Source organism: Cricetulus griseus, chromosome 4 (assembly GCF_003668045.3).
Source record: "Cricetulus griseus strain 17A/GY chromosome 4, alternate assembly CriGri-PICRH-1.0, whole genome shotgun sequence".
NCBI lineage: Eukaryota > Metazoa > Chordata > Mammalia > Rodentia > Cricetidae > Cricetulus > Cricetulus griseus.
Window position 1 is genome coordinate 56,282,316 of NC_048597.1, and position 27,124 is coordinate 56,309,439.

The 27,124-nt window shown below is 42.3% G+C and overlaps 1 protein-coding gene across 1 annotated transcript in view; it reads right to left on the reverse strand.

The window, feature by feature from the left end:
* Nucleotides 1-23,681, reverse strand: part of Snx4 (sorting nexin 4) — a 47,081-nt gene extending 23,400 nt beyond the window's left edge. Inside the window, exons 1-6 of the mRNA XM_027412808.2 lie at nucleotides 23,499-23,681; nucleotides 15,084-15,205; nucleotides 12,514-12,649; nucleotides 10,354-10,503; nucleotides 9,446-9,493; nucleotides 2,677-2,732 (exon numbers count right to left, since the gene is read on the reverse strand). Of these exons, the coding sequence (XP_027268609.1) occupies nucleotides 2,677-2,732; nucleotides 9,446-9,493; nucleotides 10,354-10,503; nucleotides 12,514-12,649; nucleotides 15,084-15,205; nucleotides 23,499-23,639 (653 nt within the window). The 5' untranslated portion in view covers nucleotides 23,640-23,681. The remainder of the gene's footprint in view (nucleotides 1-2,676; nucleotides 2,733-9,445; nucleotides 9,494-10,353; nucleotides 10,504-12,513; nucleotides 12,650-15,083; nucleotides 15,206-23,498) is intronic.
* Nucleotides 23,682-27,124: the final 3,443 nt, after the last annotated feature.

The following is a 27,124-nucleotide window of genomic DNA, read 5'->3' on the forward strand; positions in this document are numbered from 1 at the left end:
GCCAAGCTGACCTCAAACTCAGAGATCCACCTGCCTCTGCCTCTGCCTCCGAGTGCCATAATTAAAGGCATGCACAATCACTACCTGGCTAAGGTGTGCATTATTATGTACAGCCTCTACCAAATCTTGTACTGAGATGAGGAGTCAGAAATCCTTTACAGGTAGTTCCCCTGGAGTCTCTACACCTGATCTCTAAGGGTCTTTCATTTTAGAACAGGCTTAACTATAAAATTCTTAATGCCACGGGGGGGGGGGGGTAATGAAAATTTTCAAAAGACTATAAAACAGTTAAAGATGCAGCTCACCTAAGTTAACTGAACCAGAGTCCATACATCTCATTGACAGAATGGCCAAGGCACACCACTATTTCTCCATCTGCTTTCTTTTAAATGGCAGGTGGGTAAGGAAGGGAACAGCATCCCATGGAATCAATCATATCACCAGAGTCAGAGTGAAGATTCTAAATACCCACAGTATTGGTCAGCAGAACAAAGCCTGCTTCTTTGAAGAAATTAGATACTGGGGAATGGAAAGGTTTAATGGGGAAAACTGAAGAACCCATCAAGCCTCAGATAGCAGGTAAGAAATGGAGGCATGGATTTTCCACAAATGAGGTCTAGATCCTTTGCCGAAACAAAATCCACCATAGTCTGCATATAAAAATAAGGACAGTTGACTCTTAATGACCTGCATGACAAGGTATTGTTAGAGACTGAAGAAGCACACACAATGTCAGATCTGTTGTCTCCCAACACTAACCCTTCAATCCCTGATCAGAAATCAAGTAACACAGATTCCAACAGAAGCCTGAGGCTGTCTACTACAACGCAACCCATTTTATCTTCTATTCCTTTCCAAAGAGTCAGTCCCATTGTCATTACAGCCCCAGGCCGCCTTTCATCGTCCCAATCTCTGTGTTCTCTCCATTTGTAATCACTGCACCCTCTCAACCTGGACAGGTGCTCCCCTGACCCACCAAATCTCATTCACTATTCAAAACTCATCTCGAAAATTACCTCCCCACAGACTCTAGATGTTTCTATTCAATCTGAGAGCTCAAAGACAAACACAGTTTGGAGTGAACTGTTGTGGATTTCATATTGTTCTCTTATTTTCTTACGGTTTTAGTCTTCTCCATCCTATCACACTGAAAGGGTTAGTCATACAAATTCTCTCAAACATTTTTAACAAGTTTTTGTTTTTTGAAACCAGGCATAGTAGAGCACACCTTTAATCCCAGAATTCAGCAGGCAGAGAGCAGGTGGATTCGAGGACAGCCTGGTTTACTCAGTGAGTTCTAAGAGCCAGATACAGTGAAACCCTGCCTCCCCAAAACACACAAACACACACACACACACACACACACACACACACAGTTTAAAGAGTTACCAATTTATTTGCTTATTTAGTATTTTGTTTATTTATTTATTTTGGTATTTTGAGGCAGGGTTTCTCTGTGAAACAGTTCTGGCTGTCCTGGAACTCTGTAGACCAGGTTGGCCTTGAACTCACAGAGACCCAAGTGCTGGGATTAAAGGTGTGAATCACCACTGCCTGGCCTTATTCATTTTATTTTATGTGTGAGTGTTTTACCTACATGTATGTGTGTGTACCATGTGTGTGCTTGGTGCTCACACAGGTCAGAAGAAGGCATAGGATCCTCCAGAACTGAAGTTACAGATGTTTGTGAGCCACCATGTGGGTTCTTGGGTATTGAGCCCAACTTCTCTACAAGAGCAACAAGTGCTCTTCACCACCCAGTCATCTTTCCAGGCAGCACTTATTATACCTTTGTATAATCTGCACAATCAAACATCACCTAAAATAAGTCCCAAAGAAAAGGAGCTCACTGTTCTGTGAGTCTGTGTGACTATAGGAAATCACACATGTCGGCTCCTCTTTCCTCTTTCAGCTTCCGTATTTCCAGTTCCTACTGCCTGGCCTATCTGGGGAGAGGTTTTCTGACTTTTACTTTTTTTCTGTTTATTATTACTGTCTGTTTGAGTGAACGTGAACATGCGTGTGCTATGACACACATGTGAACACTGAGTGAACGTGAGCATGGGTGTGCTATGGCACACATGTGAACACTGAGTGAGTGAACATGAGAATGCGTGTGCTATGGCACACATGTAAAGGTCAAAGTACACCTTTCAGGGGTTAGTTCTTCCCTTTTGTCAAGACTAGCTGGTCTGTGAACTTCTGGGAGATTCTCCTAATTCCATCTCTCATCTCACCATGAAAGTGCTGGGATTACAGATGTACACCATCACATCTGGCCTTACACTGTGCATTACCTTCAGTTAGTTTTGGCATACAATCTAGGCTGTATATAAATCATGCTTAATTTTCTTAAGCTGTGCACATTGAAAAGCAGTCACACATGAAAAACTACAGGAAAGTACTTTTCTCATTTTTCTGATATCATCAACATTTAATGAATCTTTCTACAAGAAAAAGAAATGGCCTAATTTTCTATAACTTCAGACATAACCTTAAACTCAAATTACCAAATTGCAAAATCAGTTTTAGACTTTAAAAAGGTTTCACTAGATATAAATTATTATTCAAAATATTTCGAAAACTAAGTGCATACATTCAGAAATGAAAAATTAAACAGATTGATAGGCACCACTCAAAACAACATTGTAAACTGTTATTAAAGCAAAGCCTTACTTGTCTGGGTTTTTCACTCTGAATGTTGCATTAAGCGCTTTTAACCTGGAGTCTGCCTGGAAAAAATAATTTGTTGACTTAATACAATTACATTTCAGGGTAGAAAATTTAAACAATTTTACTTTCCCTTCAGAATTAAAGTGCTCAAATACATTTTTTTATCATTTGTTGTAAGCACATTAAACATATTGAAAAATAATACTTTTTTTTTCAGAACACTACACAAGCATGTTATAAATCAGAATGAGATTCCAAACAACCACAAACACCAGTACACCAGTACACCAGTGATAACAACAGGTCTACATTATCTCTAAGCCAAGAAAAGCGATGGCCTGCCTAGGCAGGCTGTGACCCTGATGCTTTATGGAGGTTCTGTGTGCTCTGAGCGAACTTCTTAGGTAGAAGCCAAACCATATGGGCCTACATTTTTCTTGTTACCATAATCAATGTCTCAGAAAAAGAAAAAAAGAAAAATACCTATATTAACACAATGCTATGCTAAATAAAGCAAGCTAGATGGCATCACATTACTATATAGCTAGTTCCAAGTATTAAAGATATCCTTTTCTGTTTTTTGAGACAAGGTCTCATGTAGCCCAGGCTGGCCCTAAACTCCTCCTCCTCTTTGCTCTAGCTCCCTTGCACTAGCATTTTAGGTGTGAGACAGTGTGGTACCTGGCTTACAAAACAACATATCTCCTTAACTTTACTTATTTCTAGATAATTATTCTCTAAGAAGAGACAGAGAGGTAAATACTAAATAATAGTTTCATTGCATGAGATGTATACTTAATATATTCAAATCCTAATTTTTACTTAAAAAGAAAAAGAAAGAAAACTGAGCCGAGCATGATGGTGCTCACCTTAGTCCCAGCACTTGGAAAGTAGAGGCAGATCAACCACTATGAGTTCTAAGCCAACCTGGTCTAGATAGTGAGTTCCAGGACAGCTACTGAGGGTTATGTAGAGAGATTGTGTCTCAAAAACAAAACAAAAAGGTGGTGGTGCACAACTTTAATCCAAGCACTTGGGAGGCAGAAGCAGGTGGATCTCTGAGACCAGCCTGGTCTACAAAGTTAAGTTCCAGATAAGGCAGAACTACACAACTTGTCTCCAAAAAACAAACAAACAAAACCCCCACAAACAAAAACCAACCCAAATAAACAAACAAAACCCCAAAACCAGGGTGCCATATCGATAGCTTAGTGGTTAAGAACACTTACTGTTCTTGCAAAGGGCCTGGGTTCAGTTCCCAGCACTCACAAAGCAGCTCACAGCTGCCTGTAGTACCAATTCCAGAGGTCCTTTTGACCTCTCCTAGACGCCATGGGCACTAGCATGTATGTGGTGTACACACATACAAAACGAAAATATTAAAAAAAGTAAATCTTTAAAAAAAAATAGAAAACTTTTTTCTTTTTTTTTGCCTAAGGCACAGGAATTATTGATCATCAAAAAAGCAGTTCGATTATACATCAATTTCAAAATGTAGTTTGGCTTTTTAAAATATCTTTATCCTCATGAAGACTTTATTATATTATTCCAATTTCTAACCCACAATTACAAATACTCTCAATTAATACAACAAAGTAAACCAAAACCACCAGGACATCCCAGTTACTTGACCAAGGAAACAGGAACAAATAACAAATGAGCTCTCCACACACTCAGTGCCCACAACTCCAGAGCCACGGATCTGCACAGCTAGCCAATGAATACTGAAAAGGCTGAAGTGTTTAATTCCTTTTATTTCATGTATACAAATGTTTTGCCTGTATGTATGCATGTGTACCACATGCATGCGTGGTAGCCAAAAGACTGAAATGGAGTTACTGATGGTTGTGAGCCACCTTGTAGGAGCTGGGAAAAGAACCCTGGTCCTCTACAAAAGTAGCAGGTGCTCTTAATTGCTAAGCCATCTCTTCTTACCTTAATCTTCTTACATCAAATCTTACATTAAAATAAATACATACATTTATTTCTTTATTCATGCTTGGGGGGGTGGTTTGCCTACATGTATGTCTGGCATGTCTGTGCAACATGTACATGCCTGGTGCCTGTAGAGGCCAGAAGGTAGCACTGGATCTCCTGGGACTGGTTGGTTGTGAGCTACCATTTGAGTCCTTTGAGAACAGCCAGATTCTTAATCACTGAGTATCTTTCCAGTCCTCTCAAATCTCACTTTTGTCTGTTTGGTTTTTCAAGAGAGGTTTTCTCTGTGCAGCCCTGGCTGTTCTGGAACTAGATCTGTGTAGACCAAGATGGTCTCGAACTCACAGAGATCTACCTGCCTCTGCTTACTGAATGTTGGGATTAAAGGCAAGCACTACCATGCCCAGTAGTGCCTCTTGTCCTTGTCTTAGTAACAGTACCCTCTATACTGTATACCCAGTATACTTGATACTAAACAAAGGTTCCATCTGGATAGTAAGTTCTGTGCACACTTTTTCTTGAGTCAGGGTCTCCTCATATATACAGCCTGGAGTGGTTTGGAACTCATGATCCTCCTACCTCAGCCTCACAAATGCTGGGATGACAACTGTGAGCCACGAGAACTGAAGTTCCCTGGTGGGAAAATTGCAGTTCTATGTTGAAGACTATGTACATGATGAAAACTTCATGAGTGTAGAGCTGGAATGTTCCAGGTTGACAGCCAAAATGGTCTTGGACTTTTAGTCCCTTTGCTAGCCCTTTATTACCAGCTGGGGTAACTGACCTAACTTTTGACTTTCAGGTAGAGCTCTTGGAATAGATTCTTAGCAGACCTCTAGCTTCCACCTATCTGAAGGCTAAGAATGCCATCAAAAAGCACCTGAGCCCTACAGCTGTCCCACCCAATTGTTTTGCAAAGGCACTGATGCGAAACTGTCTTTTGTTCTGCAACAATAAAGTTCATGCACCCTCCACAGCACAGCCTGAATCTGTGTCCCCAGGCCACACTTGCTCACATGTGCCTTAGAATATTTTCTTATTGTTCCCTTTTGGGAATAAGTGTGTTTTGTGTTGCTAGCAAATGCCTGGCTTATAATCATCTTAAAGTAATTCCAGAAAACAAACCCTACTGTTTCATTTACAACAATCATAGTCTACTTCTCCTTTGCTGCTTTCCACTATCCAAAAAATTTTTCCTTTTGTTTTTCACATCGTTTTTCAGTATAACCATCCTGGCTGTTCTGGAAACTCACTATGTAGAGCAAGCAGGCTGGCCATGAACTCACAAAGATCTGCCTGCCTCCGCCTCCTGAGTGCTGGGATTGAAACAGTGCACTACCTTGTGACCGGCTTCAAAACATCTTTTTAAATGACTTACCCTCTTATAACCACATTACACACTCCTTAAGAACATGTCAGTCACGGCCTGCACAGCACTTAGAGGAGTGAGTCCCTCACATTCTGCAGGTACCCAGAATGTGGAATCAGAGATTAGCTGAGGCCTGAACCTTGTCTCTGACATCCCTTCCTCCAAGCAAGAAGGTTCCAGATTCTCAACTCTACTCGGTAAGACCTGGGCACACACCGGGCGGTGGTAGCCCTTGCCTTTAATCTCAGCACTCGGGAGGCAGAGGCAGGCAAATCTCTGTGAGTTCGAGACCAGCCTGGTCTACAAGAGCTAGTTCCAGGACAGCCTCCAAAGCCACAGAGAAACCCTGTCTCGGAAAACCAAAAAAAAAAAAAAAAAAAAAAAAAAAAAAAGACCTAGGCACACACTAGTGAGCATTCTCACAACGAAGTTAACTGAATGAAAACCAACCATTTCATTTCATTCTGGCTGAACTACTTTATGTACTCCTTACTCTAAGGACAAACCCTGGGCTCTCCTTCCACAGAATTACATACCATGAGTATTTATATAAATACTTAAAACATGAAGCTTGAGAGAACCAACGTAATTTCTAAAAGTATAGCAGGAAACCATGTTACATCCATCTGAACATTGCAGAACTCAGTGTTGCCTAGTTGTAGCTTTCGGTGATCAGCTGAACCATAATTGCTAGACGTACAACCTTCATACAAATTAAATCTCTCTCTCTCTCTCTCTCTCTCTCTCTCTCTCTCTCTGTGTGTGTGTGTGTGTGTGTGTGTGTGTTAGAATATTATTTTACGGTGTGTGACTTTTGTTTAACTCTGTGAAGCTGTGTTACTGTGCCTGTCTAAAACACCTGGTGGCCCTAATAAAGAGCTGAATGGCCAACAGCGAGGCAGGAACAAGGACAGGTGGAGCTGGCAGGAAGAGAGAATAAACAGGAGAAACAACAAAGAGAAGGAGCAAGAGAACAAGGAGAGGAGGACATCAGCGGTCAGCCGGCCAGCCGGCCAGCCGGCCAGCCACCCAGCTACCCATCCAGCCATGGAGAAAGAGTCAAAGTAAGATTTACAGAAGAGAAAGATAAAAGTCCAGAGGCAAAAGATAGATGGAGCTGGGTAGTGGGCCCCTCAAAAAGACAAAAAAGTAAAAAACATCACACAATATGTGTGTGTGTACATGCCTACCAATGTATGTATACAGTGTCATATATGAATGCATGTGTGTATACTTGTGCATTGTGAGGCTGTCCAAAAAGATCTCATTTCCTTCATGGAAGAAAGACTTGAAACAAAGAATTCATAATAAAATAAGCAATAAAAAAGTTTCTGAAATATCTCCTCTCAACATGTGACTTTTTGAATTATTAATTTTATATAAAATTAGTATTACCTTTCAAATATTTTATAAAACCAAAACTCAAGTTTTAAACCACAAGGCTATGCAAATACAAAACATTACTCAAGTCCTTTAAAAGCCACTTGTAAGATTTAAAGAACCCTGTGAACACCACATTCTGTAATAACAGACAAATTTGGGTGTTTTCTCAACATCACCAAACTAGGGACAAAACTGAGTACAAGCACAGATTAGTAAAGTGACTAAAGACTAAATTAGTGATTAAATATCTTCTCATTTACAGAAATTTCACCTAAATAACTTGACATTAGTCTCATCTTTCCTTATTCTCTTGTAAGGTATCTTAGAATATTTATCAGAAAACCCTCTCAAAATATGAGTTTTTATAGAAGTTTTGAATTATTTCAGATCCATCCCTAAACTGAAATTACAACTTCCCTCTAAGCACTACCAGCTGCTGAATCAACAATCAAGAAATTGGTATCTGCCAATAAAATTCTCAACAAGATAGTCAGTTCACTGGGCTGGAGAGATGGCTCAGAGGTTAAGAGTACTGAAGGCTCTTCCAGAGGTCCTGAGTTCAATTCCCAGCAACCACATGGTGGCTCACAACCATCTGTAATGAGATTGGTGCCCTCTTCTAGTGTGCAGATATACATGGAAGCAGAATGGTATACATAATAAATAAAATATTAAAAAAAAGTCAGTTCATGACTGAATCAGACACATGTTTACATTTCCTGTTTATTTTCTGTGAATTTCAAATTCCTATATGCCAATGCCTGAAGCTCCAGGAGTTGTTTATTTGTTTAGCTGGTTTGTTTTTTTAACATTGAGTTTCAGGTAACCCAGGCTATCCTCAAATTTGCTACATAGCTCAGGAAGACCTTCAATTTCTAATCCTCTTGCCTCCACCTCCCAAGGGATTTCACTATTTATCACCAAGCTTCGACTGAAGTGCTTTTAAATTACTGAACAAAGTTTGTTGTTCTTACCTGGGTATACTGTGATTTATCATTTATCAATTTTTTTTTTTAAGTTTTTTCAAGAGAGGGTCTCACTATGTAGCCTACCAATGTATGTATTGGAACTCACTATTTTGATCAGGCTGGCCTCGAACTCACAGAGATACACCTGCCTCGGCTTCCCATGTTGGGATTAAAGGTGTGTGCCAGTACTCCTGGCTATCATTTACTATCTTATATTAAATACAGGTTCAGCATTTCTTATCTGCAATGCTTGGGTCTTTACAATGTCTTCAGACCTTGCCACAGCTGAGTTAATAACCCTTTAAGTAAAATCTGAAATACAAAATATTCCTAAGTCTAAAACTGAATTATACCACTAAAATGTTTTACATTTTGAAATATTTAGTATGTCATAATATTTCAAATTTCAGATTTTCATTTAGGAATATTCACCCTGTATTTTACAAACTTATGCTATATTTACAAGCTTATGCTACCCCACCCACATGGTTTTCAGTAGACAATTCCTTTAAATCTGTAATAACCTGTGCTAGCTGTCCTCTCGAAGACATAGAGAGCTTCATTTCTTCATCATGGAGATTCTCAATCTCCAGGCAACATTACCTTTTGCAAACACCAATGTTAATGACTATGAACCTGCATCACTAACAGAAGCCATTTCACCACAACTCCTACTTCATGTCAAACCAGTTGCCAGGTCTCACCCTAGGTCTACCAATGTTGGAAAAACCAAGTGTGGGTTTCCCTAAGTGTCTTGTTTCGCAGAGTAAGCAAATGTGGGAGTCAGAGAACAAGTGAAGTAGTCAGGTAGACCTGAAGGAAATGAAAATGTAAATGTACACTGTAGGAAAATCTACTGACTGAATTCAAATTACTGACTTAAAATATTTTCTGGTAGGATTTAGAAACTGCCCATTATAACCCAACCACCACTAAAATTACACAAACCAAAAGTGAACTAAGGTGTTTTCTTGAAAACCCTGCCAACGATGCTATATGCAAATGATTCCCACCATTTGCTCAGTCAAGCAGAGCCACATCTCCATGAAGTGCATGCTTCCATTCTGGGACCTGGAAAGGGATGTGGAGAGCTAATTCCTACAAATATCCTTACCTTCAGCTGGAATCCAGTCTCATTCACAGTCTCCTTCCAGTTGCCTTCCTAAAAACCAAAGTCAGTTTTGGAGATCATTACTGCAAAGCCAAACAACCAACACAGAATGTTCCACAATTCTAACAGACATAAAGTAACAGTATCTTTCAGTGTAAAAGTCTTAGCTATGATGGGGCTGGAGAGATGGCTCAATGGTAAAGAAGAGTTACTGCTCTTGCAGAAGACCCAGGTTTAGTTTCCAATCCCCACAATGTGGTTCACAACCACATGTAACTCCAGTTCCTGCACCCACGTTATGCATATATATACACTCAGGCACACACACATACACATAAAATTAAATAAATACTGCCCCCCCACCCCACCCCAGGCAGGGTTTCTCTGTGAAGCAGTCCTGGCTGTCCTGGAACTCACTCTGTAGACCAGGCTGGCCTCACACTCACAGAGATCCACCTGCCTCTGCCTCCCAAGTGCTGGGATTAAAGGCATGTGCCACCACCACCCGGCTATAAATAGTACTTTTAAAAAGCTTACCTACCTGTGGGGCTGGCAAGATGGCTCAGTATTTAGGTAAAGCATTTGCCATGTAAGCCTGGCATCTAGGATCAATTCCCAGAACCCATATAACAGTAAAGGAGAGATGGACTCTACACTACTATCCTCTGACCTCCACAAGTGCAACACGACAGGTGTGTCTCCTCTCATCACACACAAATTAAAAAAAAAAAAAAAAAAAAAAAACTCAGCTAATGACAGATTCCAGTAGTCCCAAATTCAAACTAGCCAAGCACAATAAACTGCCTACCAAAAGCTAATTCAAATGAGTCTCAAGAATCAGCATTTCATAATTTTTTAAAAGCCGAATTCAAATGAATATTTTTTTTAAAGACGAATTAAAAGAAAAATACCTGTGTTAAAAACAAATAGAAGATTTTGTCTCTACAAAGGACAGGATGTGAGGCAACCCTCAAGAGAAAGTTTTCTAAGCCTATCCGTCGTCTCTCCACAAAGTCTGGATCCATGTTGTCAGCAGAGAGTTTATGCCACACGAACTCTGCCTGGGTAAACAAAGCAACCATTAGGAACAGGCTCAATCACAGGTAAGTATAGCTCTTACCCTCTGTCTTAGCCTGGATTACCACCGCTGTGACAAAACGCCATGGGTGGTCACAGTAACTGGGATGGAAGGGTCTGTTTGGCTTACACCCCCAAATCACTGCTCCCCATCAAAGGAAGTCGGAACAGGGACCTCAAACATGGCAGGAACCTGGGGGCAAAAGTTGATACAGAGGCCATGGAGGGGTGCTGCTTACTAGCTTGCTAAGCTTTCTTTTTTTTTCGAGACAGGGTTTCTCTGTATTGCTGTCCTGGAACTCGATTGGTAGACCAGGCTGGCCTTGAACTCACAGAGATTTGCCTGCCTCTGTCCCCCTCCCCCCCCTGTGCGCCCCCCCCCTCCCCCGCCCCAGTGCTGGGATTAAAGGCTTGCACCACCATGGCTGCCTGGCTCAGCCTGCTTTTTTTTGTTTGTTTGTTAGGTTTTGGTTTTTAACACAGGGTTTCTCTGTGTAGCTTTGGAGCTTGTCCTGGATGTTTTTGGTTTTTCGAGGCAGGATTTCTCTGTGTAGCTTTGGAGCCTATCCTGGCACTTGCTCTGTAGACCAGGCTGACCTTGAACTCAAGAGATTCACCGGCCTCTGCCTTCCAAGTGCTGGGATTAAAGGCATGAGCCACCAAAGCCTGGCCTCAACCTGCTTTCTTAAAGAAACCCAGGACCAGCAGCCCAGGGACAACACCACCCACAATGGGTTGGGTCCTTCCATCTCAATCCCGTATCAATCGATAATTAAGAAAATGTCCAACAGGCTTGTGTGAGTAGAACTCAATTTTCCCAACTGAGACTCCCTCCTCTCAGATGACTCTGGCTTATGTCGAGTTGATATTAAACTATGCAGCACACACTCATAAAAGAAACTTCTTGCTGGGGCATTGGTGGCTCACGCCTTTAATCCCAGCACTCGGGAGGCAGAGGCAGGGAGATCTCTGTGAGTTTGAGGCTAGCCTAGAGCGAGTTCCAGCACAGCCTCCAAAACCACAGAGAAACCCTGTCTCAGAAAACAAAACAAAACAAAACAACAAAAAAGAAAAGAAAAGAAACTTCTCTTTACAAGAGGTTAACCACAATTGATCAAAAAGCAGAGAGCAAGTGATCCTGTAGTGCCCAGCCCTGACTGATGAATCTACACACATCTCTTGCACCTAAGGCTCAGGGAATATCTTGTGGAGCGGTGGAAAGACTGTGACAGCCAGAGGACCAGGAAGTCTGCTGTGAGATTACACCTCCTGAAAATGACAGGGAAACTACACCTATAAATATGGCTGCCTAAACGAGACCTGCACAAGGACATCACTAATACACATGCTAGCATGGAATGAGGACAGCTTTTTGTTGTTTTCAAAAAACATTTATTCTTTTATTTTTTTAAATTGTTGTTTTTCCTTTCTTTCTTTCTTTCTTTCTTTCTTTCTTTCTTTCTTTCTTTTTTGAGACAGGGTTTCTCTGTAGTCTTGGCTGCTGTCCTGGAACTCACTGTATAGATCATGCTGGCTTCAAACCCACAGAGATCCACCTGCCTCTACCTCCAGAGTGCTGGGATTAAAGGAGAGCGCCACCACTGCTCGGCTAGAAGGGGGACATCTTATGGGCAGCTAATGAATGCTGAAAGTGGGAGACATTGTTCTTCCCACGGAAGAGCTACCAAGTGGTCAACCCTGAAATCATATACATACAAGTAACATTATACAGATCCAGCAAGTTGCATCTATATATTTAGGAGAAAGAAAAAAATATATATATATACACACATACATATATAGACACACATGTGGGAGGCAGAGGCAGGTGTTTCTCTAAGTTTGAGGCCAGCCTGGGCTACACAACAAGTTCCAGGATAGTCAGGGCTACTACACAGAGAAAACCTGTCTCGAAAAGCAAAAAGAAAAAGGAAAACAAATAAATTAATGGGCTCAATTCCAGGTAGTTCTCAATTCCTACTGCTCTATCTTACCCGCTTTTCTGGAAGAGGTGGTACAACAACATGGGGGTAGTAAACTAAAAGGTAGTTTCTCAACAACTCGAACTCACTGTACCGCCTCCAAAGTGAGTCTGTGAGGACACTCTGACCGTCAGCATGTTCAACTGACCTGAAAAGGAATCAAAGAGCATTTCTATTCAAAACAGAACACATAAAACCACCTCCTTCAAAACCGTATAACCCTGGGAAGCAGATTCCCTGTGCCCGTTTTTACAGATGGGGATATAGCTGTGCTCTACCTACAAAATACACACTGTGTGTTGTGCACTCAGATCCATCGGAGTCCAAAGCTCTCACCTGGGTACTTTCCTTCTGTTATAGAAAACCCATCTGAACTCATAAGAAGTCACTATATTAGAAACATTCTAGCTGGAGAGATGGCTCAGTGGTTAAGAGCATTGGCTCCTCTTCCAGAAGTTCTGAGTTCAATTTCCAGCAACCACACAGTGGCTCACAACCATCTATAGTGAGATCTGGTGCCCTCTTCTGGCCTGCAGGTATACATGCAGACAGAACACTACAAATAAATAAATGTAGGAAGGAAGGAAGGAAGGAAGGAAGGAAGGAAGGAAGGAAGGAAGGAAGGAAGGAAGGAAGGAAGGAAGGAAGAAGAAACATTCTAAAAGCCTCAGCATTGAACTGGTTTTACAATATTCATTACATAAAAGGTAACTTTAATAGTGCCACAATGAGGGAACAATTTCATGACAAAGACCAAGATACCAGAAAGCCTGAGTTGAGGGTATGGGTCAATCAGATGGATCTGAGTACCAGGAGATCCACAAGAGCAAACTCAGTCATCTCTGAAGGGCAAGGAAGACAGCTTACAACTCATGTCTCATTTTTTCCTTTTCAGAGCTATCAGGCTCTCACATTTTATCTAAACTGCAGCTGGGAGGAAGCTAGGGAAAGAACATGTGAAGACTCAAGATTCCTGCTGCTATCATGAACAAAGGTTTTGATTTTTGGTTTCTGATTTTCTTACTATGCAGTTCTAACTGGCCTGGACTTGGTGTATAGACCAGCCTGCCCTGGAACTACAGGGATCCACCTGCTTCAGCCTCCTGAGTTCAAAGATTAAAGGAGTGTGCCACCATGCCCAACGGCAGAAAAATGTGAAACATTATCAAGACCTCCTTATTTCCAATTATTCGCTTGACAACAACTTCTTTGCCCTCTAAGAAACGCACACACAACCACAACCATCAGGACGCAGTAACAGAGAAGCTAAATCAGTCTTGATTAGTCAGTCATTAGAGAAGTGCTTCTAATTATATCAGACTCCAAACAGCAGCAGCTTCTCTGTTTTGGTTTTTAGGTGGGTTTTACCATGCTGGCCTCAAACTCCTACATTTAAGAGATCTTTCTGGATGGGCTGGCAGCCTAAGAAGCCCAGGTTAGTGAGAGAGAGAAGGAGAGGGGAAAGACTAATTTTTCCTGCCTTAGCCTCCTGAGTACTAGATTTACAGTATGTTACTGTCCTCTTTAAAAAGATTTATTTTATTGGGGCTGGAGAGATTTGCTTGCTCAGAGTTTAAGAGCATTGACTGCTCTTCCAGAGGTGGCTCACAACCATCGATAGTGAGATCTGGTACCCTCTTCTGACATGCAGGCAGAACAGTGTATACATAATAATAAATTTTGTAAAAGATGTATTTTATTATTCTTAACTATATGTGTCTTTGTGTGTAACTGCCATGTGATTGCAGGTGTCCTCAGAGTCTGGAGTTATAGCCAACTGTGAGATGCCTAACGTGGATGCGGGCAATCAAACTCTAGGTCCTCTGCAAGAGTACTATATGCTCTTAACAATGAAATCATCTCTCTAGCCCTACATACTGGTCTTCGCATTTACTGTTTTCATTATTATCATTTTGAGACAGGGTTTTACTATATAGCCCAGGCTGGCCTTAAACTCCTGATCCTCCTGTTCTTAGTGCTAGTATTACAGTTGTGCACTACCACGCCCTACATGTGAGTAGTATATATATATACATAAGGCTGGACATGGTGGCACAGATGCAGGGATAGGTAGATCTCTGTGAGTTCCAAGACAGCCAGGGCTACAGAGACCCTGTCCCAAAAAGCAACAAACAAATAAACCAAATACTTTAAGCTTGTCACTAAGCTTTTTAATTACATATTGATAAAAAGGAAATATAATATGAAATATAAAACACACAAATGACTCCCATGGCAAAAACACAAGAATATTAGATCATAGTCCAGTTTAGAGAGGCATTAATCAACTACTAAAAACAACTTCAGATTCCCAACTTCAACATGAAACATTATTTTTATCCTAACTTACAAATGTTTTCATTGGCCTTGTCTTCCAAACTAGACAAATTTAATAACATACTGCATCCCAAAACATCACTACATGTTCTAAAAGACAAATTCCCAAGCTTTCATCTTGAAAAAATACCTCAAGCCGCTGAAGGAACTTAATGATTCAACCTCCCTCTATTGAACTGTTGGCCACAGACAACGGCTGCCAGAAAACCCTTCCCACCTAAATTGAAGTCCACCCTGTGACCCACCGTGTCTCAATGAGGTAAGCAGTGTACGTTTCTTGCATGTTCACGGCATTTCTTCCAGTTCTCTTTTCTGCTTCGGAAACACTGATCTCTATTTTCTTCAACCAAAAATCATTTCCCGTCATCTGGACAAAAGTAAATGAACAATAAAGCCCTTTAGATGGTACTGACAGCCCTTTAGAGGGTAATAGGAGGGTGAATATGATCAAAGGATACTACAGTCATGCATGACAATATAACAAAACCCATTATTTTGTGCAATTAATATATACTAGTGAAAATGGTATTGGAAAACCCATAGGCATACAACAGAACCCAGCACTGATAAATATTCCAAGATGGTTTGGGAGCTGGACAATGCTCAATGGGTAAAGTGCTTGCCATGCAGGCATGAGGACTTGGGTCTGAAAGCCCAGGTCCTCTGTAAAAGCTGGTGAGCAGCAAACATCTTTAACTCCAATGTCCCCTCTATGGCACCACAGGCAGGCCACAGGAGGCCGTGACAGGAGAACTTCCAGATGTTCATGGGAAAACTAGCCCAGCCTATGCATTGGAGAACTGTAAGAGACCCTATTTCAAACAAGGAAGGAGAGGATGGCAACCAAGGTTATATTCTAACCTCTACACAAATGCACACCACACAAACACACATAAATGTATTTTCCAAGTTGTTATAGGTTACTAAATGACAACAGCAAGTGATACTCTCTGTAACAACACAGTATAGTATATCAACTTCTTGAAAGGTATTTTAATAGGTACCTTACATTTAATTATTACAATTTCAACAACATGTAAGCAACTCAACCAGGATTGACATACTGTTAATTATCATTTTCATATCCTTGTTGTCATTTTGATAATTCTTGACTTATCTCCTAAAAAGTTGTTTGGGCAAGGCAGTGATAGCACACACCTTTAATCCCAGAACTCGGGAGGCAGAGGCAGGCAGATTTCTGTGAGTTCAAGGCCAGCTTGGTCTACACATCCAGTTCCAGGACAGCTAGGGCTAGCTCATTTAAAAAAAAAAAAAAAAGGTTGATATGAGTGCCAAGATACAGGCCTTAGAAAAACTTAATAATTTAAAGGAGAACCAATTTCAACATTGCATTGTAAGGTTAGATAGAAAGGAACAGCCTAAAGTTTTCAAACAACCAACCTTAATACATCCAGAAACCTTACAGGAATTGCAAATGACACAGGCTCTGTAAGAGCTGACTGGACTTCTATGGAGATATTAGATTTAAAGAGATTCAAGGAAGCAATAGTCTCATATGGCATACATTCACCATTTGTAAAGCAGATGTTAAACTCAGAGTCAACCTGCAATAGAATTAACCCTAAAGACTGGAGAGACTTGGTTACAGCAGTCCTTAATTACAATGGAGGATCTGGTGGAAAGAAGAGGCTAAGACCATTGAACAATGGAGTAGAAATGGAGGTGTGGAAACAACCTTTTAGACTCATCAAGACAGGATAGATATAGAGTATTTCCTCTGAATTTGTCAACTGCTAATAGATTAGACATTGTTGATGTACTTATTGCCTGTATATATTATGTAGAGTTATTGTACTTATTGTATAGTTTTTCTTATATTAGTTATAACCTTTTTTAATTTTAGGCAAAAAGGGAAATGTTATATTTTGTTTATGATCTAGCAAAGCTTGCCTGAGGATCAGAGCACAGAGCTAGCCACACTAGTTCACCACAGAGGCCAGACCGTGGTGGCACACACCTTTAATCCCAGCATTGGGAGACAGAGGCATGTTCCTGTGCATGTTCAGGACACCTCATGTTCTCCTTTGTTTCTGTGCACATGGGGGGCACCCCCCCAAAGCAGATCCTTTATGGAGAGGCTGAAGGGAGGGGGTATATATTAGGACAAAAATAAGCACACACGGAAAACTACCATAATGAAACATTATTTTGTTCATTTGTTAACTTTCAAAGTAACACATAAATAGAGCATTTTTTTTTTTATGTTTTTGCTGTGCTTTAAAAATAAAGAATTCTGGACTAGGCATGGTGGTACAATGGTTATAATGCCAGGGAGAGACAGTTGTAGGAGAACCCTGAAGTTCAAGGCTAGCCTGGACTGCACTGCATGATCTCAAAAAACAAACACGTACAAAGAACTGTGTTGCACACAGCAAAAGCTCACAAGTATCCATTACCCGACACTTATAGGTTTAGGTTTTTTCTGATGATGAAAACTAAGCATTTAAAAGTTAAGTAACCTACCACAACTAAAGCTAATCACTGTTTTTATTGATGCATGTGCATCCTCATGGTCTCCTTTCTAGAGGAGGTATCTCTGTGACTAAAATGGGTTCCTTGGGGCTACAACTACACCGATCAGAAATGGACTGGTGTTAGCAAACTCCTAAGATAATCAACATGCAGAAAGGTTTATTTTGGAAATTCTAGTCCATGACTGATTAGCTGTACTGTTTCTGTCCCATAGCAAGGAGAATACACTATAGTGAGGTTGCTGTAGTCTAACACTATCATTTACCTCAGGGCTGGGAAGTAAAAGAGAGAGTAGCAAACACTTCTCACTGAGGTTCCATAATCCTCTCAAGGGCTCAAAACTCAGTACATCTCTAATGGAAATTTCCACCACATTCCAATAGTAGCATCCCTAAACTAAGCTTTCAACAACTAGACTTTTGATAACAGCTGCAGTGGTTCTGGGTTCAAAAATGGTATGTTTTATGACACTGAATAATGAAAGCTATAGCTAATGGAATTAGCTCAATTTGTTACTACTAGCTACAGAGGTTGGAGGCTCACAATGTAAGTTTATTGCTAAGTCTCAGATTCTGGGAAGTACAAGGATTGAGGTACTGGGAGATTTGGTGTTTGGTGAGAACCTGGTCTACAGAACAAGTGCCAGGATAGGCACCAAAACTACATAGGGAAACCCTGCCTCGAAAAAAAACCAAAAAAAAAAGTCACTAATCCTGCTCATGAGGACTTCTAGCTTGATCTAGGCACTTCTCAAAGGCCCTATCATAAAAAGCCACTACCTTGGGGATTAGGCTCCAATCTATGAATTTGGGGAGGAGATACAGACACATGCAGCCAACAGCAACACCTAAGGAAAGATGGAGGTTATAAACTGGGCAAGATGCTACACACCTGTAATTCCAGCACCTGGGTGGTAGAGGCAGGAGGGATCAGGAGTTCAATGCCACTTTTAGCTACATGGTGAGTTTGAAGTAAGCCTGGATTATGTGAAACCATCTTTAAAAAATAAAAAAGAAACTGGGCAGTGGTGGCATACCTTTGATCCCAGCACTCAGGAGACAGAGGCAGACAGATCTCTGCTCCAAGTCCTACAGAGTTGAGTTCCAGGACAACCAGAGATATACAGAGAAATCTTGTCTTGAAAAACAAAATAAATAAATAATAAAAAAATTAAAAATTAAAAAATTAAAAAGGGGTTATAATACATTTCCCCCCTTGATACAGACTTTTGTTTGCTTTTGTTTTTGTTTTTTGAAACAGGGTCTTACTATGTACTGCTGGCTGGCCTGCAACTTGCCATGCAAACTATGCTGACCTCAAACTTACAGAGATCTGCCTGCCTCTGTCTCTGCCTCCTGAGTTCTGGGCTTGGAGGCATGAGCCACCATGCCTAGCCAGATACAAGTTTGTTAAGGGCGAGAATAAAGCTTAGCGGTACAGCACTTGTCTAGAAGACACAGGGTCCTGATTCCAATTCCCAGCAATACCCACACACAGCTGGATGATCTGAACTTCTGATTTTCCTTTTCCCACATCCTGAATGCTGGGATTATACACAAATAACTGCATGTCTACTTTACAGGGTGCTAGAGAACAAATCCAGGGCTTCATGCATGCTAGATAAGCACTCTACAAATCAAACTATATTCCCAGCCCCTAAAAAGTATCATTTGTAGCTTACCTAGTATTAGTGAACATTCTGTCACTAAAACTAAATATCTGAGGGGCCAATCTAAAAGCAAGGTTTAATTTGGCTCACAGCTTTGGAGGATTCAAACTAATGAGCTTGCTCTTGCTTTGGGGCTGTAGCAAGGCACAATATATTGGCTGGGAGGTGACTGTACTCATGTCATAAGTGTAGGGTGGTGAGAGAAAGGATGATAGGGTCCTGTGGTAACTAAATGACAAATGTCCTCCATAGACTCATGTATTTTAACACCTGGTCCCCAGCTGGTGACACGTATGGGGAGGTTATGGAGCCTTCAGGAAGTGGAGCCTTTTCGAGGAAGCCCATCACTTAGGTGGGCTCTGGAAGGATTTATAGCCTCATCCTACTTCCTGTTCTCTCTTTGCTTCCTTCCTGTGTACGAAAATCTAATCAGCCAGCTTCAAGCTCCTGCTACTATGCCATACCTTCCCTGCCATAATGGACTCTTAACTCTCTAAAAGAGTGAGCCAACATAAACTCCTCCTTAGGTTGTTTTTGTTTAGGCCATGGTATTTCATCATTACAACAGAAAAATAACTAAAACAGAGGTCAATAATGCCTTCAAGGGCATAGCCTCAATGACTTAACTTTATCTAGCTACTCGTTTCAGATTCTACCACTTCCAAACAGCGCCACATATTCACAAACAAACTTCTAATATATGTCCTTTTGGGAGATAGTCAAAGTCCAAGCTGTAACACCATGCCTGTAAAATGTCTCTTCCTTTTAACATTATCCTCATCTTCAGAGCTCCACTTAGATCTGCTGTCAATCAGGAAAGGTGCTAATTATGCAGAAGAATGTGTTAGTACTGGCTGAGCCAACTCTCTTGGTTCCACCAGCACTCCCAGGCCTAGGGCACTTTCCCTTAAAACAAACACTTATGAATTCCTCAGACAGTGATGCCCAGTGAACACAAGCCCCTGTGCCAGTCTCTTAATTCACTAAAAGCTTTCAACCTGGAGGAGTGTTCTTACCTCTGTTCTCTCCAGCTTTCCTCCCTTGTTAGGACTATACACTCCTTTTTAGAGTCCTTTCCTGTTTCTTTCCTTTTCTAAATTATTGCTACTGTTTGTTTGGGGATTTTTTTATTTTTTATTTATTTATTTATTTTGGTTTTTGTTTCTCATTTGAAACTCACTCTGTAGACCAGGCTGACCTCAAACTCACAGAGATCCACCTGTCTCTGCCTCCCAAGTTTGGGGGTTGACTATAGCTTTATTTTTTTTTAATTTTTTTGGCTTTTGGTTTAATAAATGTGTTCTTCCTTACAGGTTAAGAACAGAAAAGGAAATAAGATTTCTAATTAGACAATGAAAAGGGACCAAAGAATCACAGATGGAAAAACAAAAGATAGCCCCCCCCCCCACACACACACACACACGAGCACTTACAAACACATGTGCAAGTTGGGCGTTGGTGGCTCATGCCTTTAATCCCAGCACTTGGGAGGCAAAGGCAGGCAGATCTCTGTGAGTTCAAGGCCAGCCTGGTCTCCAGAGCGAATGCCAGGATAGGCTCCAAAGCTACACAGAGAAACCCTGTCACAAAAACACACACACACAAAAAAAAAAAACAAACAAAAAAAACCAAACACATGTGCATGTACCTATAAATGAAGTGTTCACACAAATTAAAATAAACAAATTTTAGATTCTATACTGCAAGTTCATATTAATTAAATATCTAAGTATGCTCACAAAAATAATAAAACTTTATCATCATGATCAAAATCAAAGTCCTTATGATGCAGCCAAAAGACACAAAGGCTGTGTGCAGTTCTGTAGTAATGTATTTACCTAGCATGTATAAGGCTCTGGGTTCAATCCCAGAACCAGAAAAGGGGTGGAGGTGGGGGCATAACCACAAGTTTGGAAAACATTTTAAACCCTGAAAATGTTCAGTATTCATAAAGACACATCTGGCACTACTGATGGGAGTATAAGCTGAAAAAACCCTTTGGAAACAATCTAGCACTAACTGCTAGGGCTAAACAAACTACCACCCTATAATCCTGCAATTCCACTGTTAAATTTAGACTAAATTCTTGGATACTTTGAAATAAGAGATATTTAAGAGGACGTTCATGGTAATAATAACTCTTTAAAACAGTGATATTTTCATTACACAACTATCCACAAACAGGAGAGATGAACCAACTGTGGACTACACAGAAAAAAAAAACAGACCACATGAAAAATGAAAATGAGCTAAGAAGACACTTTTGAGTTAATTCCTAAAAGAAAGAATCCATACAGAAAATACTTCACTTATGAAACTTCAGAATCAGGTAAAACTAAGGAATATATTATTTTAGAGATACTTAGAGTCACGTTATCAAGTAAAAGAAGGTCTAGCAGCTTACACCTGTAACCCCATCACTTGGGAGGAGGAGGAAGGAAGACTGCCAAAACTTCAAGGCAGTTCTTGCCTGCAATCCAGGAAGATCAGGAGTTCCAGGCCACTCCTGGAACTACATGAAACCTTGTCAAAACACAAACACATATGAGAATAGTCTAAAACTGGGCTGGAGAGATTGGTGATTAAGAACATTAGGCAGTCTTTGGAAAGACCCAGGTTCTGTTCCCAGCATCCAAATGGTGGCTTACAACCATCCCTACCTCAACTTCCTCTTCTACTTTCATAGACTTGCACATGGTGTGTATACATGCACACAAACACATGGATTAAATTCAGGAAAAAAACACTCACACACAAAAAGTCACATAATCTTGAGTACATACTGTTCTTATAAAGACCCAAGTTCAGTTCCCAGTACCCATGTCAGGCAACTCCAGTAACTATACCTCCAGAAAGCCACACCCATACTCAGAAAGTCATACCCACACAGACACATACATAACAAAAAAGATGCTAGCCGGGCAGTGGTGGTGCTCACCTTTAATCCCAGCACTAGGGAGGCAGAGACAGGAGGAACTTTGTGAGTTCAAGGCCAGCCTGGTCTACAGGGTGAGTTCCAGGATAGGCTCCAAAGCTACAGAGAAACCCTGTCTCAAAACAAAATGAAAAAAAAAAAAGGGGGGGGGGAGGCATGTATTAGCCAAGCATGATGGTTCATGCCTTTAATTTTGAGAGACAGATCCGTATGCATTCCATGCCAGCTATGGCTACAAACGAGACAATGCTTTAAAAAAAAAAAAAAAAAAAGACTACATATTATATGACTGCAACATATATGACATCCCTGAAAAGAGGAAAAAAATGGAAATGATGAAAAACAGAAGAAAAATACCAATGGGTGGGGAGTGAAGAACAGGCAAAACACGGGCTTTTTAGGACAGTGAAAGGAGTTTGTACGATAGTATATGATGGATCATGCCATTACATATATCCCCAAGCCCACAGAATGCCGGTCACCAAGAGTGAACTACGGACTTTGGGTGCCAATCTGGGCTCATCGAGTAACATGAACCACCGCTGATGAGGCAGAAGTCTGAATGTGAGAGGGGAGTATATGGCGTAATCTTCCCGGTTTCCTTTCCATTTTATGGTGAACTTAAAACTGTTCTAAAATTGTAAAGTTTTTATCTCATAAGTACACAGAAATTGTTAAAGTAGTCCAAACCTCCAACTGCTGAGAAACTCCTGATTAGCTCGTCTGGAAACTTAGTCCTTTCCAGAAATGCATCATTCATAAAAATGCACAGGTTACTTTAGCACGGACACCTGTTGGGGTTGGGTGAGGGTGGGGTGGGGGTCAAAAAAAAAGAAAGGAAGAGACAGGAACAGGAGCAGTCGCAGCAATACGGCTGGAGAGAGGGTCGAGCCTCCGGGCAGGGAGTTCTAATAAGGGGCGCCACAGGGAGCCTGCTAAACGCTTGCTTTATCAGAGTCTACAAATCTGAGAGGGCCTTTTGGGATGGACGCACTCACAGATAGGCATCGCTAAACGCCCCACCTTTCCTCAGACGGTTAAAGAGCACGGGTTACCAATATGACGTGAGGGGAGGGGGAAGGCAGCACCGTACCCAGGGGGGACACGCGGCACTCATCCCAAATAACGAAATGACGGCCAGGTAAAGAGTGCAACAAATGTTTCTTCGGCTGCCCCTTCTCCTTAACGCGACCGCTCAAGTCCATTTTCCCGACAGGGCAACGGGCCAAGCCCCGGCTACTGCGCACACTCCCCCGCTCACCCTGGGTGTAGCCGCCTCCCGGCGAGCCCCTCCGCCCGCCGGAAACAGCGGCGAGCCTCTGGGCGGCCGGATCCCGGGGGACGCGCCCACTGACAACCCTCGGGCCACGCCACCGCGGGCGCGCCAGACCGCGCCCACGCGGCCCGCCCGGACCCCGAGCCTGTGGGTCCATTTCCCCTCAGCTTCGGGTCGTCCTCCGGCCGCCGGGGCCGCGCCCACCGGTCCCGGCTAGGGCAGCCCGGCCCGGCCAAGCCCGCTAGGCCCGGCCCCAGGCCCGAAGCCTCGGCCGCCCCTCTCCTCACCGTGTCGACCCCTGAGCTGTCTTCCCGGGTGCCCTCGGTCTCCTCGCCGGCCGCGGCTTCCAGCACGGCGCCAGGGCCCCCCAGCGGCTCCAGGGGTGCAGGCTTCAACTGCCTCTCGGGGTCCGGAGGAGCCTGCTCCATAGCCGCAGCTCGGCACCGCGAGGAGTCCAGTGCGCCTGCGCCCTGCCTGGCTTGCGGCCGCCCCGCCCTCTGCTTCCTGTAGCCCCGCCCCTCGCTCTCGGTAGTCCCGCCCCCGCCCACAGAAGCTCCTCCCCCAGGCCGCGGAGAATGCCGAAGGCTGGACCAACAGCCGGGATTTGAGATGAGGGAAAGCAAAGGGGAAGGAAGAATCCGCAGACGGACTGGTCAGCTACGAAACTGGGAATCTGGGACAACCTGTGAAGACATAAAAAAAAAAAAAAAAAAAAAAGGAAACGAAGGTCAAGTGAATTCAAGAAATAAGTGCTGAAATCATGGTCCGGCGTTGGTGGCGCACGCCTTTAGGACCAGCACTCTGGAGGCAGAGGCAGGGGGATCTCTTGAGTTTGGCGCTGTTCTGGTCAACAGAGCGAGTTCCAGAACAGCCAGGGCTACACAGAGAAACCCTGTCTCGAAAACCACAAAGAAAGAAAAAGGGAGATAACAAATAAATCGTTAAGATTGGGGGGTCCCTTGGAGTAAATTGTCATTCAAAAGGAAGGAAGGGTAGCCTCCTGACCGTCACCCTTGCCTTGCAGTTAACAGCTCTGTTTTCCCACGCAAAGACCAGAGCCGCATCAATGATTAACTTTCAGAGGGTTGAGTAACTCCCTCAGCAAAAGATAACGCTTGAGGGTTTGAGGGAGGTGAAGTCGGGCTGCAGCAGGGCCGAGAGTCCTGTCGTAGGTGTTTAAACCTCAGACACTGAAGCACTGGAGACCTGATAATTTTCTACAAAAGTCTCCTGTAATTTCCTGAACCTACGCCTTGACAAGATTCACCGCGGTGACCTGAAGGGAAATGCTCACTGGCTGTAGCCAAAATATAGGACCTTCAGGTAGGTGTTTTTGTACAAAATCTGGTCTCAATTTTTCAAGGACCCAAACTGATCTTTCTGGCGAAATAGCCTTTTCAAGTTGTGAAACCCATTTCCTTCTGAAATGTTCTCTCTCTGTCTCTTTCTGTGTGTCTCTGTCTTTCTCTGTCTCTCTCTCTCTCCCTCTCTCTATTGCTGTCAAAGTTCCATTCATATTCAAAACCTTTCCCACGTTATTTTGCAATACTTTGTTTTCATGTCATTCTCCCTCAGCTAGAGTTTGGACTCCTTTAAAGCATGGACCCGATCTTCTCCCCCTTCCTCTGCCACAAAACCTAGAATATTTAGGGTTTGAAGGTATTTTATTATTTACCAGAAATTAGTGATACCAGACAAATTCCTGGAAAACATACTTTCAAATCAGAAGACTCGTATTAATCACAGGAGGGATAGATTTGTTCCCAGTACCAGTGCTCCTTTCCCAGCCTCTGATTTCAGAAAACTGGATCCTAAAGCCAGCAGGATGTTTTCCATGTGCCCTGGTCTTTCCTTGCAGTGAGTGGGAACAAGGAAAAGTCACCTGACTCTGTGAGGCAGTCTCTGAAGGAGGTCTGCTGTTTTTTTTACAAAATAAAAAACCAGCCTGGAGGTAGTAGCCCAGCCTGGAGGTGGCAGCCCACACCTTTAGTCCCCGCACTCTTGGGAGGCAGAGGCAGGTGGATCTCTGAGTTCCAGGTCAGCCTGTGATCTACATAGTGAGTTTCAGGACAGCAGGGGCTACACAGAAAAACCTGCCTAGAAATAAATAAACAAATCCTACTACTGAGTAGATTCCTTGGATACCTTGATATCTTCATTCCTTCATACCCCTTTGTGTGTGCAAAAAGATTTAGGGCTGGGGATGTAGCATTTGAACTGAATAGCAATAGCAATTTCGTTTCAAAGAGTCTTCCCTTAGGACTTTTTTTTTAAGTTAATCTTTTTTTTTAAAAGATTTTATTATTTATTTATTTATTATGTATACAACATTCCACTCACATGTATCTCTGCACACCAGAAGAGGGCCCCAGATCTCATAACAGATGGTTGTGAGCCACCATGTGGTTGCTGGTAATTGAACTCAGGACCTCTGGAAGAGCAGTCAGTGCTCTTAACCTCTGAGCCATCTCTCCAGCCCCAGGACTTTTTGTTCTGTAATATGAGAGCTTCATGCCCAAGGGCAGCATAATGGTAGAGTGCTTGCCTAATGTCCCCAAGGCCCTGTTGACACCTAGCATGCACAAGGCTCTGGTTCCAATCACCAGAATGAGAGAAAGGCAGGCAGGGGAGGTGGGTACCAGTCAAAAAGGGTTGGGTTTGGTTTGGTTGGGCTTTTATTTGGTAGGGTTTGTTTGTTTTGAGACAAGGTCTCACTATGTAGTTCTGGCTGGTTTCCAGCTCACAGAGACAAGCCTGGTCGAAGGAGTTCTTGAAGAATCTAATTATGCTGGTTGGTAGTGGTATGCACCTTTAATCTCAGCACTCAGGAGACAGAGGCAGTTACATCTCTGTGAGTTTGAGGCCAGCATGGTCTACCGAGTGAGTTCCAGGACAGCCAGGACTGTTTCACAGAGAACCCTGTCTTGAAAACCAAAAAAGAAAAAAAAAAAATCTAACAGAGCAAAATAAGCTTCCTATGGTTGCGAATGCCTATAATCCCAGCACTTGGGAGCCAGAGATAAAAGAATGGCAAGTTTGAGGCCTATTTAGGCTATAAAGTGAAACCCTGTATCCAAATAAGTAAAGATTTCAAATTAGAAAATACAGCTTTGGGCTGGAGACGTGGCTCAGCAGTTAAGAACACTTGCTGCTTTTGCAGAGGACCTATAGCGGGCTCCCAGATTTTAGCAGTCCCCAGGACCTTAGCACAAGCAACGCTATGATGGAAGTACCATTCAGGTCATAAAACTCAGCATGTCGACAGCACTGCCTGCCAAGACCTGGTCCATCATAGTCCATAGTTCTGGGAATGTCTCTAGATGTACTAACCTTGCTTTTTGTCTTCTGTAGTTCTTCTTCTGGCTAACTATTTTTGATTTCTGAAGTGTGTCAACCCAAGATGTGGTTTTATGCCTAAAAACTCACCCCAAGAAAGGCTCAGGGCTACACTGGAATCCCAAACACCCATTGCAGTCACCAGATGGCTAAGAAATACATTCTGTTGGCTTAAACCCGTGTCCAGTTAGTTTTCTCTGGTGGATGCACCCCTATCAGACTACTGTAACAACCTTTTGTAACTTCAGTTCAAGAGGATTTTGTGCCCTCTTCTGGCCACCCTAAGTACTGCATGCATATAATTACATATATTCCGTCAGACACTTTCTGAACTGGCCATGGTTCGCCCGGGGCAGAATCTCATGCTACCTCAGAAAACAAGTCATAAATAGATCTGTTTCTGCATGATCTTTATGATGGCTATGTAGAATTCCATAATAAAAAGCTACTAAAATTTAGATGGACATGATGGCCCCCAGCCTTCTAGCGGCTATTTGCTGTGCGTCTGCAGAAATAATGAATCAGGATGCGGGGGCAGGAGTGGAGAGGAAGGGGGGAGGAAGGAAAAGGAGAGGAT